The sequence below is a fragment of the Lolium rigidum genome, chromosome 7 (genome assembly GCF_022539505.1).
Source record: "Lolium rigidum isolate FL_2022 chromosome 7, APGP_CSIRO_Lrig_0.1, whole genome shotgun sequence".
In the NCBI taxonomy this organism is placed as follows: domain Eukaryota; kingdom Viridiplantae; phylum Streptophyta; class Magnoliopsida; order Poales; family Poaceae; genus Lolium; species Lolium rigidum.
The window spans coordinates 144,428,591-144,441,309 of NC_061514.1; the positions used below are offsets into that span (position 1 = coordinate 144,428,591).

Consider the following 12,719-nt stretch of genomic DNA (forward strand, 5'->3'; position numbering starts at 1 on the left):
TTGGTACTGTTTGGTATCTATCTTTGGCTTCAGATAAGTATTGCCTTCAGATAAGTACATGATTGTGTCATGGAAGAAGAAGGAGTTTGAAGATCTTGAAGATTTAGTCGTTTTTTTAAATTTTATTTTGTAATCATTTGAGACATCTTGTCTATCTATACCATGTACTATTTATTGCTATGAATATATATGGTATTGATTGTCAAAAAAAGCTAGGTAGCTAGCCAGGCCTACAACAAATCAGTAGTAATTTCAAAATTATGATTTGAAATTTTGTCATCACAAATTATATTATGTGCTTGTTTCAAGCCATATTGTCAAAATAGATGCACATGTTTAAAAAGATTGTTAATCTCTGATGCTTATTCCAACATATATGGTCCTTTTTATATAAATTTAGAAACTAAATCGGTGTTCTAATGACTGGAATAGAGAGGGCTAGATGCTTTCATGATGTTTTGAAATTCATATTTGAATTTTTCCAAAAATATATATTTTGGGATTATTTGAAAGGTATTGTGAGAATAAATACACAGGTTTGTGCCATCTTTGATTCATATGATAGGAAAAAGTAGAAATAGGAAAATCATAGGATTGCAGTGTTGCGCCCACTCCAATATGATGGAAATTCATTTTTTGCAAGCACTCGAAAAGAGTGCCTTATCTTTATAGAAGAGAGAAGCATAACAATTTACAAGATCCGAGAGTGGGATGCGAAAATCAACTCCCGGTTACGCCACGCACCCCCACTCCACACCCTAGTGATCCTACTCTCACTCCCTCCAACTCTAGCCATCTCCCACAATCTGAGATCATCTGTCACTTGGTCTATGATCTGCTCCGTGGATATCTGCTGATGTGTGTTAGCAATCCTCTATTTCCACAGCGTCCAAGCAATCGGCAATATAAGGTGTCAATCCTTCTCTTGTCCGATTTCCTAATCCTCTTTCTAGTTTCTGTACACCACCTCTCAAGGTTTAAGTTTTGTTGCCGCTCCTGCAGTTGCACTCCCATTCTCCTCAGGCAATCCAACCATACCATTCGACGGAAATTCGTATGCACAAAAGTTTGTTTGATTTCATCACGGAAAAAAAAAGCATATTACTAATTCCAACATATATGGTTATTTCAAATATAAGGTTAAGAATAAATCGGTGCGAGAAAGTGCTAGGTGTGTGGAGAGAGATTCTTGCATGTTTACGGTATAAAAACATTACATTGAGCACATAATTGAAGGTATCCAGTCTCAAATACATCGTGCGTTTTTGCCATTCACGGGACGTTGTGTGCAGGGGGGAGTAACATTTCTCTCATGTCAAACTGGTGAATGAGTCCTTGAGAGCAAAACTTCTTTTTTAGAGTAAAATTCTAATGGTACCAGTAATCTGCTTTGGGAGGAGTTGACGGCGACCCTGTCCCAGGTCCCAGCTTATCTCAAAGTCAGACGCGGGCCCAGCAGAAAGCCGTGGGCCCCAGTGCTCTGTGCTGGTTTTAATGCAACGCCGGGGAGAGGCCAATACTAGTAGCCGAGGAAGCGCCGCAAGAAGTTCAAGGCAGCGGGACAGCCGGACGGAAAGGAGGCCGCCGCCGTTTTACTCGTGGGACTTCCTTCCTTGATTGCCCACCCCGGCGGCCCGGCCTCCTCCACCGCCGCAGCCGAACGATGGCCGAGCCTGCCGCCAATCGCCCTCCGACGCCGGCGCCGGCCTCCGGTGGTACGCACGCACACACACTCCCCGTGCTCTCTCGTGCCTTGTCTGTTTGCGGTTATGCCTGGGCGGTTGTTGCTGTGGTTCTATCTACTATGGGATCGTTTGATCCTCTTGGTTTTTTTTTTCTTTGAGATTCTTGGTTGCTTTTCTTGGTGCGCGAGTATGGCTGGATTTGCTCTTGGTCGTGCGTCGGCACTGTAGCTGCCAGCAACGAAGTCCACATCTGTTCCCCGCAAAAAAGAAAGTCCAATTCTCTTTGTTGCTTCCGGCTGCGTAGTGGTTCATTGTGCTTTCTGTTCTGTGTGCAGGTGTGAGCCGAGAATGGTCGAGATTTACATGTTTCAATCAGTCTTGCGAATTTAATCGCTGTTACAAATTCCTTGCATCCTAGTATCCCCGAATCCCGATTCTCCGTCCTTGCACTAGAAAGTTTTCACCATCAAGTTATTCGTATCTATGAAACAATAGTTTAGAAGGAAAAGCATGCTGGATTCCCTGCAAAATATGTACTAGTTGCTACCCACCATAGTCAAATAATAGCTGCTCTGGTTTTGAGAAGCGTACGCCAGTTTGTCGCTTGCTTCTAGATGACCCAATTAGGATTACTCTTCTCGAGAGAGTGGTTCAGTAATATAGTACTCCCACTCTACAATTGAAGAGCCTACACAAAATTTTGAAGCAAGATTTTGTAGTGTTCATCAGAATGCCCTATCAAGACGCAAAATCGCTAGTTATGTATTGCTACTCTTTGCACATCAAAGACCCTGTTGTCCTGTTACTTGGTCCTCATGTGTAGTGACTGAGTGCATTATTCATGAACTGATGAACATAGGATTGAAAGTGGCAGTTCAGCCTAACATATTTGTTTTATATCTTTTGCTTTCAACTTCCTCTTGGCTAACACAGGCATCTGGTATAATTAAAATGTTGTTTATGACCTCTTCAGCTTCAGTTATCCCTTTCAGATCTTTTACTAATCTGCTCAGAATATTTTATCTTGCTAGAATATTTTCCCTTGCTAGGATATTCAAAGTTACTACCTTTCCTGCTTTAAATGTTTATGTTTGTCGCAAAATTTCATACCACGCCATGTTGGTTGTAGAAATTCCCTTGACCACATTACAAATCTTTATATCCTGGTGTAGTTTTCCTGGAAATACTGTATTGTTTTCTCGGATTTAAAATAATTACTTCGTTTACAAGAAAGTCACAGAAGTGTCCGCTGAGACGCTGACACTGAGTGTGTTGCCTGATGCACTGACGCAATGATGCGCGAACTAATATAGATAGCCCATGAGAGGTTGCCTGGATGATTATATATTAGTATGTTGTTTCAATTAGACATTTATTTGTTTATTCATAATGAAATGCTTGTAGAGGACTGGGTGTCGACCATTGACTGGTGACGCGCGTGCTACAGAGTGCCACCTGCCTTCGAGCACTGTGATCTGTATGGTGTGCACCTTGGGTTTTTCCTTCTTAATTAAAAAAGGTCATAGGGGTTAGTCTTAGTCCCTGTTGGTCGAGCTTCTAGAGCGAAATGCTATTTTTATGTTAAGGAGCGACCACGTGCTAATGTTTGCACTCGTCAGTTTCAAAAGTTGGCATTGAATTCTTCTGTCCAGATCTTGATTTGTTTTCTTGTGGCCCATGAATCGTTAAACCTCCATTTTTTGGTCCATGCAGGGATCGGGCTAACTGTAGATGCACATATGCTTGAAACCGACAGTGGAAGATGATATATTACTTTGTCTTTTGCTTGTATAATTATATCTTTCTTGGCTGACAGATGCTACTAACGTACTTAATTGTTCCCTGGGACCTCGATCTTGTCTTGAGCAGGCTATGATTTTCTTTCATTTTTGAAGCAGTTTAGTAGACTATGCTTTCAGGTTTCAATAATCTGTTAAGTAGTGTTTGGGAAATTTTCCGTTGGTATAATAGTTCAGACGTCTGAATGCTGATGCGCGCCATTCTGTTGATATTCCACAAGACGTGTTCAAAACTCTAACGCTAGTGATGTCTATGTCGTGATAATGTCTCGAGATAGTCAGAGAGGTTCAACATCTCATATACAGATAATATTATGAAAGCATCGTTGTCATGTTGGACCTGTAATAACAAGCCTTCTAGTAGAAATGTATGACGTTGCAAATTGGTGCATGTTCAAACCCTCCATCTCTGATATAGGTCAAAAGCTAAGTTGAAACCGTCCATTTTTTACAAGAGAAGACATTTTACAACCTTATAAATGAGCGAAGTGCAGAAGTTTAAAGTTTAAACTGCAATGACACAGAAGCAATTCCAAGTGTTTCATTTTCATTTCGCAGGTATGTCGAGGAAGCTCTCCATAGTACTGTTTGTGATCCTGTCGGCGCTGCTGTACCAGCAGATTCAGCCTCCGCCTCCGAAAATCTGTGGCTCGCCGAATGGCCCCCCGGTTACCGCACCAAGAACAAAGCTCAAAGACGGCAGGCATTTGGCATACAAGGAATCCGGTGTCCCAAAGGAGGAGGCCAAGTACAAGATCATCTTTGTCCATGGGTTTGACTCCTGCAGACACGATGCCCTTCCAATTTCCCCGGTACATATTGTTAATTACTATCTTAAGAATCATCCAGACGAACAATCTACTGCCCTGACACGAACTGATTGTCATGTTATGGTCTGAAATCCGGTGCAGGAGGTGGCACAAGACCTAGGCATCTACCTTCTGTCTTTCGACCGGCCTGGGTACGGTGAGAGCGATCCGGACCCTGCCCGGAGTGAGAAGAGCATCGCCCTCGACATCGAGCAGCTTGCCGACAACCTGGAGCTTGGTCCTAAGTTTCACCTCATTGGCTTCTCCATGGGCGGCGAGATCATGTGGAGCTGCCTCAAGTACATCCCACACAGGTAACGCCGCAATCAGTCATCCATCTTTCTTGACTGCAAACATCAGAGGCTTTCAAGTCTGAACTTTTGTTTCACCGTGGTGGAAGAACAGGCTCTACGGTGTTGCTACTCTCGCGCCGGTGGGCAACTACTGGTGGTCTGGCATTCCGTCGAACGTGTCGCGGGACGCCTGGTACCAGCAGCTCCCGCAGGACCAATGGGCGGTATGGATCTCCCATCACCTGCCATGGTTGACCTACTGGTGGAACACCCAGAAGCTCTTCCCTCCTTCCAGCGTCATCACCTACAACCCTGCGATCCTGTCTGAAGAAGACGCGATGTTCATGAAAAAGTTCGGCATGCGACCCTACTTCGTAAGATTTAGAACCTCGCTTAAATCACTCACACAGTCACGCCTGGCATAACTAAGCTGACTAAAAAGAACCTTGATGCAACTGACTGCTCATTTCTCTGCGCTGTTTGTGCATCATGGATCCATCGTCTCGCAGCCGATGATAAGGCAGCAGGGGGAGTACAACAGCCTGCACCGGGACATGATGGTCGGGTTCGGGAAGTGGGACTGGAGCCCCCTTGACCTGAAGGACCCGTTCGCCGGCGGCGAAGGAAAGGTGCACCTGTGGCATGGCGCTGAGGATCTTATGGTTCCGGCCAGTTTGTCGAGGTACATCAGCGCGAGGCTCCCCTGGGTCATCTACCACGAGCTTCCCAAATCCGGTCACCTCTTCCCTGTCGACAGCGGGAACGCCGACGCCATCGTCAAGTCCCTGCTACTCGGGGATCACTGACCTTCAACTCCCCGTCTTCTATGTCGTACAGTATGGTTCTTCTAAAGAGCTGTATCCGTGGTCGTGCCACAGGCAGTCACCGTGTATCTAGCTGCTCGCAGGCACTGAATAATATGGTTTCTTTCAGTTTGGAACGCAAGAACTTCGCATAGATCGTGCAGAAATTGGCGTGGAATAAATCAAATGAAATTCTCCCGTTTGGAACATGTGTGTATCCGTTCCATTTGGGCCACGAAACATGGGCAATAAGGCTTCACCTAGGTTGGCTGCTAGCTTCGTCAGAGTCACGACTCGTGACTGACTGGCAGGCGTATGATCATGTGATAATTTCCTCTTTGGGCTGGCAGTTGTCCCAACAGTCCAACACGGCCACTCATTTTGTCTGTTCTTGGCCCTTTTTTTTGCAAAATTTTATTATTTTGCCTATTTCATCACAATGACAGCAAATAGGTAGGAAATGATAGCAAGTAAATTCACGCCTCTCATCCATTTAATCAAAGTACCGAAATGATCACAATATGGGACATATAGTTCATAAACGATCGGACAAACAACTAGATAAAAATCGAGTGATCAACTCCATCATGATCGATCTTGGGTCATATTTTTCCTTTCTCAAGCCAAGCCCTTCTCCTTGGGTTAATGTCTGTCAAGTCGGTCGACATGGTCAAATTCTCCTCGAAGAGTATCTTGAGCTTCCTTTTCCCTGAGCTCTACCTCATTGGCTCTTGACCGGGAATTGGTCGCATCAATCACAGGCTTCTTTTTTTAATGAAGAAAGTTCACTTTTGGTACTTGAATTCTAGTGGAAGTTTATTTTTGGTCCTGAACTTTTGTTTGGTTCAAAACAAACCTTAAACTCTCAGAATTATTCACTTTTATTCCTTATCCTGGTTGAGCTAGACAAGTATCTCTTAAGGTGATGGTTATGTGATAGGACCGTTCATTCATAAATGTGGTGGTTTTGTCATTGGAAAATGACTCCGGGTTGAGGGTCGTCGATGCTCCGCATCGTGTGGACCTCCTCCCTCCATGCGTGACACGTCTGTAGGGAGGGCCCACCAAACCGCATGCCATCTCCTCTCCACTCCTTTTCCTTACCTTATCTTCTCCCTACAGGCAATGGAGAGGCCGAGACGGAGCAGAGGAGGCCAGCTAGGGAGCCCCCCGCACGTGCTTGGACCGCAGCGCCCTAGTCACACGCTACCGTGCCCCAGCCACTCCTGTTGCCGTGCCCTAGCTATGCTCCGGGTGCCGTCGCACGCCGCCGGTGCGGCCATGGTGCCCTGAGGTTCTCCTCTCACCGTTGCCAGCCAGGGAACCTCCTGCACGAGCTCGGCCCGCCGCGCCCCACCCACGTGCCGCAACCAAGCTCCGGGCGCTTTCGCGCGCCGCCGCGATGTGCGGCTGATACGTCCCAAACATATCTATAATTTTTGATGCTCCATGCTTGTTTTTTTACAATTCTTATATGTTTTATGTGCACTTTTTCACACTTTTTAGCATTTTATGGTACTAACCTATTAACGCAGTGCCGCAGTGCCAGTTCTTGTTTTTCTGCTATTTTTGTGTTTCAAAAAAGTTGTACACGAAAGTTTCTCGGAATTGGACGAAAAAAAAGCCCAGAGTCTTACTTTTCCGGGACGAAGACGGAGCCAGAAGGACACGCGCAGGAGAGATGCCACGTGGCAGTACATAGGGCAGGCGCGGCCCCACCCTTGGCCTCGCCTGGCCCATGTACTGGCGCCTCGTCGCCTCGTTTGCTCCGCCCTTCCGCCTATTTATTCCTCGTATCGGGAAAACCCCAGGGACCAGACCCTCCGTCCACGAAAAGTTCTGTAGCCGCCGTCATCGCCGAAACCAAGTTTCGGGGGACAGAAGTCTCTGTTCTGGCACCCTGCCGAGACGAGGAAGTGCCCCCGGAGCCATCGCCATCGACTCCACCGCCTCCACTTCCACTCCATGATGGTTTATGAGTAATTACCGCAGGGACTATGGGTTATTGGCTGTAGCTAGATGGTACTCTCTCCCATGTGCTTCAATACAATGATCTCATGAGCTGCCTTACATGATTGAGATCCATATGATGTAATCGGTGTTGTGTTTGTTGGGATCCGATGGATTGATCATTATGTTCAGTATATCTTATAAGTTTGTGAAGTATTTGTTGCTACAATATTATTATGTTTAATGCTTGTCACTAGTGCACGAGTGGCATGATCTTAGATCTAGGCTCTATAATTGTTGCTTAGATTGTATCTACAAATTGTATGCACATGTCTTTGTCCGGAACCCGAGGCCCCAAAGTGACCTTGAATTGGGATAACCGGAGGGGATGGTTTTGATATGAGGATCACATGTTTTCACCAAGTGTTAATGCTTTGCTCTCGTGCTCTATTAAAAGGAGTAATTATCAGTAGTTTCCCTTGAGGCCCCGCTGCAAACGGGCTGGTAGGACAAAAGATGTTATGCAAGTTTCTCATTGCGAGCACGTATGACTATATATGGAAAACATGCCTACGATATTAATAGACTGGATATTTTGTCTTAATGCTAAATTCAATTATGTCAATTGCCCAAGCTGTAATTTGTTCACCCAACACTTGTTATCTGGAGAGTTACCACTAGTGTAGATCGTCGGGAACCCCGGTCCTTTATTTTATCATCATTGCTTTTCAATGAACTGCGCGCTGGGATATTTTCAGTGCCATCGCCTCTGTGTTACTGCTACTGCTGTGTTACTATTGCTCTCATATTGCTGCCGCATCACATTTCCCTGTCAACACGCCATCAAAGTAGTACCAACTATTTTCTGGCGTTGCATCATATTACCATTGCTTTCACATCACCCTGTTGCTAGTGCTTTTTCAGGTGCAGCTGAATTGACAACTCTACTGTCAAGGATTATAAGTATTCTTTGGCTCCCCTTGTGTCGAATCAACAAATTTGGGTTTTACTTCCCTCGAAGACTGTTGCGATCCCCTATACTTGTGGGTCATCAAGACTATTTTCTGGCGCCATTGCCGGGAGCATAGCTCTACTTATAAGTTCACCTAGGGAGTACACTCCACCTCTCTCGCTGTTTTTATTTCATTTTTTTGTCTAGTTTATTTTTGTCTTGTTTTATTTTTCCTATATATATGAAAATCCATAAAAATTTGAAAAATCGAAAAACTAAAAACTGTTGTTATGGAAGGACCTGCTTTATACTCTATGGAACTTGCAGAATTATTTATGAAGTATAGAGAATCATATAAGCGCAAAGTCATGGGGGCACGTTAAAAAAGTTGGATACAATTGCTAAAATTTTGCTTAAACGTTATGATATAAATTGTTGCTCTAAACATGATACTAAACATCTTAAATTCCAATGTGGCATTAGTGAAGAAGTTTTAATTTTGAACTATCATTGAAATAACTATATTCATCTTGGATTCGAAGAAGTAGAACAATCTGTCTTATTTATGGGAGCCTCTGAAATAGAATCCTTCATATCTAAAAATTATGAAACTTGTGTTGCTTGTCATGACCTTAAAGATTATGTCTCTTCTATCCTTGCTTATTGCACAAAAAAATTCAACAACAATTGTTATATCATTGATTATAAAGAGAGAGTCAATTATGCACAAGAATGTATCCACAATTTGCAGGAACCCGTGGAAGAAGTTGCTGAACCTGAAAGCTCATTAGATGAAAAAGAGGAGGTGAGTGATGAACAAAAGGAGGAAGAATGGATTAGCTACCCATACCAACCTTCTAATGAGAGTAACTCTTTATCTCTTACATTATTTGATTGCCCTCCATGCTCACCAAAGGAGGACGAATGTTATGTTCATGAAGATTCTCTTGAAATATTCCATGTGAGTAAAACTTGTGAGAATAATTATGCTACTGTTATTTATAATAATCCATGCTATTTTGATAAATATCATGATAATCCTTTATTTGTGCCTAATTTCGAAATGCATGGAACTAACGAATTTTGCTTGGAGAGTGTTTATGATAAAGCTCTAGCTGATGGTCCTATGTTACTTGATGCTATAAATTATAATGCTATTGAAAATAGGATTGCTACTAGTAGTCTCATACCTCTTGAGAATGATCAGTCATCTTGTTATAAAATTGCTAAAAGTGGGTTTGATTGTTTTAATCCTACTATTTTCGAGATTGATAAAAATTATGTGTTTGAAGATCATGAAAAGCATGCTTTATGTGATAGTTATATTGTTGAGTTTATTCATGATACTACTGAAAATTATTATGAGAGAGGAAAATATGGTTGTAGGAATTTACATGGTACTAAAACACCTCTCTACATGCTGAAAATTTTAAAGTTACTCTTGTTTTACCTTCACATGCTTGTCACTTTGTTCTTTGTGAATTTATTTGTCTACAAGATTCCCATGCACAGGAAGTGGGTAAGACTTAAATGTGTTTCATATTTGCTTCTTGATGCTCTCTTTTGCTTCGATTCATATTAAATATGTGAGCATCTTCTCAAATTACTAAGCCTATCTTAATGGCTATAACCCATTATACTTTTATTGCTGTTATTTTACTGTTTTTTTTTAGTCTTGGAAGTCATTGCTACTGTAATGACCTCTCCTTATCATTTTTTATTTTTGTTTTTGTGCCAAGAGTAGCCTCTAATGGTAAGAAAGTAGTATTTGGGGAATTTGCAATTACATTTTCGTTTACGGGTACTATAGCGAGAAAAATTCGCATAAATCACCAGACCGTCACCATGAGCTGAAAATTTACGAGCATATTCCACAGGTTATTAGATAACTTTCGTTAGTTTAATAATTTTTGATTTGAGCAACAGAATTATTTCTTTAATTTCGATCTTTGCCAGCTGGTCTCTTTTGACAGATTTCTGCCATGTTTTGTATTTGCGTCTTATGCTTTGTCTTTTTGTGTTCTTTTGTGAAAAAGAGCTTTGGAAAGAAGTAGCTAAAGTATTATATGTTAAAATGAGTGTTTGATATGTGCCATTACTGAAGCCTTTCTGGTTTGATATATTTTTATTTGCACTAATGTTGCTAATCAATTGTGTTGAGTTTTGTGTGAAGGAAGTTTTCAAGTCTAGGGAGAGAATAATGATGCAATAAGATGAAGCATGGACAAAAGCTCAAACTTGGGGATGTCCCCTGGACACCCAAGAAATATCCAAGAGGTTCAAGCGTCAAAGCTTGGGGATGCCCGGGGCACCCCCTCTTCATCAGTAAAAAGCATCAGGTCATTTTTCAGTGCGCTATATTTTTATTGCTTCATGCATTATGTGTTATTCTTGGAGAGTATTTTTGTGTGTTTTGTTTTGTTTTTGTTTTCTGTTCAATAAAGTTGGACCCATCATATTTGTTTTGGAGAGTGACACGCTCCGCTTTAATTGCATGAACGCTCTTGTTTTCACTTATATGTTCAACGATCGTTCTATTTTTGCGAGTACTGCGTTTAAGCTCTAGTTTCTCATTCATATTATGTTCAGAGCTTTTTGGTTTTCTTTATGCAAGTGAATTTATCTCTCTGATATCTACTGAATATTATTTACGAGAGTTGTTTCAAATAAGTTAATTGGTGTTGCATACGAGTAAGAAGTCTCATATTAATAGTGATGCAAATGAAAGATCTCCTTTGATGTTTCAGTTGAGTTGACTTGATGATCATTTAGTTTTTGATTTTTAATATCACCATATGCTTTCATTAATAAGTTTTGTCGCTATGCATGATTATGGTCATTATTGCTCTCTTAGTCGGTCGCCCCCTTTCTTTTGCTAGCCTTCATTTGTACTGAGTATGAGCTCTACTCGTGCATCCAACTCCCAAAAACCAAAATGCCAATCGTGTCCACCATATGTACCTATAAGTGGTATTTTATCACCACTCCAAAGTAAATTGCTTGTGTGCTACCTTTAAAACCTTTCAAAAATTTATTCCTTGTTTTTGCAATATATAGCTCATGGGAAAGTAGCCTAAAAACTATTGTGGTCAGGAATATGTTACTTACGTATCTTAGTTCTTATAAGTTGCTTGTTGAGCGGTAACCATGTTATCTGGGGACGCCATCAACCTGTCACACATTTGTTGAATATCATGTGAGTTGCTATATATGTTCGTCTTGTCTGAAGTAAGGGAGATTTGCCATGAGTTGAAATGGTTCGAGTATGCATATTGTTAGAGAAGAACATTGGGCCGCCAACCAAAGCCATGTATCATGGTGGAAGTTTCAGCTTGGACACTCAAATCCTCAAAATCTCTTATAAGAATATTATTATTGTTGAATGCTTAAAACATTAAAAAGAGGAGTCCATTATCTGTTTTCTATGTTGTCCCGGTACGGATGTCTTTAAGTTGAGATCTATCAAAATCGAGAAATCAAATGCGATTTATCTCCTTGGACCTTTGTACAGGTGGCATAGAGGTACCCCTTTGTGACACTTGGTTGAAACATATGTAATGCGATGATAATCCATGGAAATCCGAGCTAATTAGGACATGGTGCGGGCACTATTAGTATTTGATGCATGAGGCTTGCAACTTATAGGAAGTTTTATACATAACCCATATGAATTATTACTACCGTTGACACAATTGTTTCCATGCTTTCAAAATAAAAGGCTCTAACACATGAGTAATCCCTGCTTCCCTCTGCGAAGGGCCTTTCTTTTACTTTTATGTTGAGTCTTCATCTTCTAAGTTCATGCACCATTAAGAGAGCATAGTTGTCATTCTTAGTTTTATGTGCATGATCCCAAAATTATTATTGATTGAATCATGAATGCGTTATTACTTGTTCTTAAATTATTTATATTTAGTCATCATTTGAACTTTGAAGGTGCATGTCACTTCAAAAATTATTTGTTTGTTATCACTTACCTACTCGAGGACGAGCAGGAGTTAAGCTTGGGGATGTTGATACGTTGATACGTCTCCGACGTATCGATAAATTCTTGTGTTCCATGCCACATTATTGATGTTATCTACATGTTATATGCACACTTTATGTCATATTCGTGCATTTTCTGGAACTAACCTATTAACAAGATGCCGAAGTGCCAGTTCTCTGTTTCTGCTGTTTTTGGTTTCGAAATCCTAGTAACGAAATATTCTCGGAATCGGACGAAATCAACGCCAAAGATCTTAGAATCCCCGGAAGCATCCGGAACACACGAGAGGGACCGGGAGGGGGGCACGGGCCCACCACACCATACCTGCGCGCGGCCTAGGGGGGCCCGCGACCCCTAGGGTTTGGCCAGCCCTTCGACCCCCAGCGCCGCCTCTTCGCCTATAAAAAGCCCCTGGATCGAAAACATCGGGGCGTTCGACG

At 42.1% G+C, this 12,719-nt stretch overlaps 1 protein-coding gene across 1 annotated transcript; it reads left to right on the forward strand.

Annotated features, from left to right (window-relative positions):
- Window positions 1–1,536: 1,536 nt before the first annotated feature.
- Window positions 1,537–5,399, forward strand: LOC124673902. Its single transcript, XM_047209951.1, has 5 exons — window positions 1,537–1,715; window positions 4,043–4,296; window positions 4,396–4,607; window positions 4,699–4,960; window positions 5,096–5,399. Exons 1-5 carry the CDS (start codon window positions 1,664–1,666, stop codon window positions 5,390–5,392), a joined length of 1,077 nt encoding a protein of 358 aa, XP_047065907.1. The 5' UTR covers window positions 1,537–1,663; the 3' UTR covers window positions 5,393–5,399.
- The last annotated feature ends 7,320 nt before the right edge of the window (window positions 5,400–12,719 follow it).

Excerpts from the sequence above, each read along its gene's own strand:
- LOC124673902 (XM_047209951.1), top strand. The coding sequence starts at position 1,664 with ATGGCCGAGCCTGCCGCCAATCGCCCTCCGACGCCGGCGCCGGCCTCC. Across the intron at positions 4,297-4,395 it reads ATGCCCTTCCAATTTCCCCG|GAGGTGGCACAAGACCTAGG; the intron begins GTACATATTGTT and ends AATCCGGTGCAG. Across the intron at positions 4,961-5,095 it reads TCGGCATGCGACCCTACTTC|CCGATGATAAGGCAGCAGGG; the intron begins GTAAGATTTAGA and ends ATCGTCTCGCAG.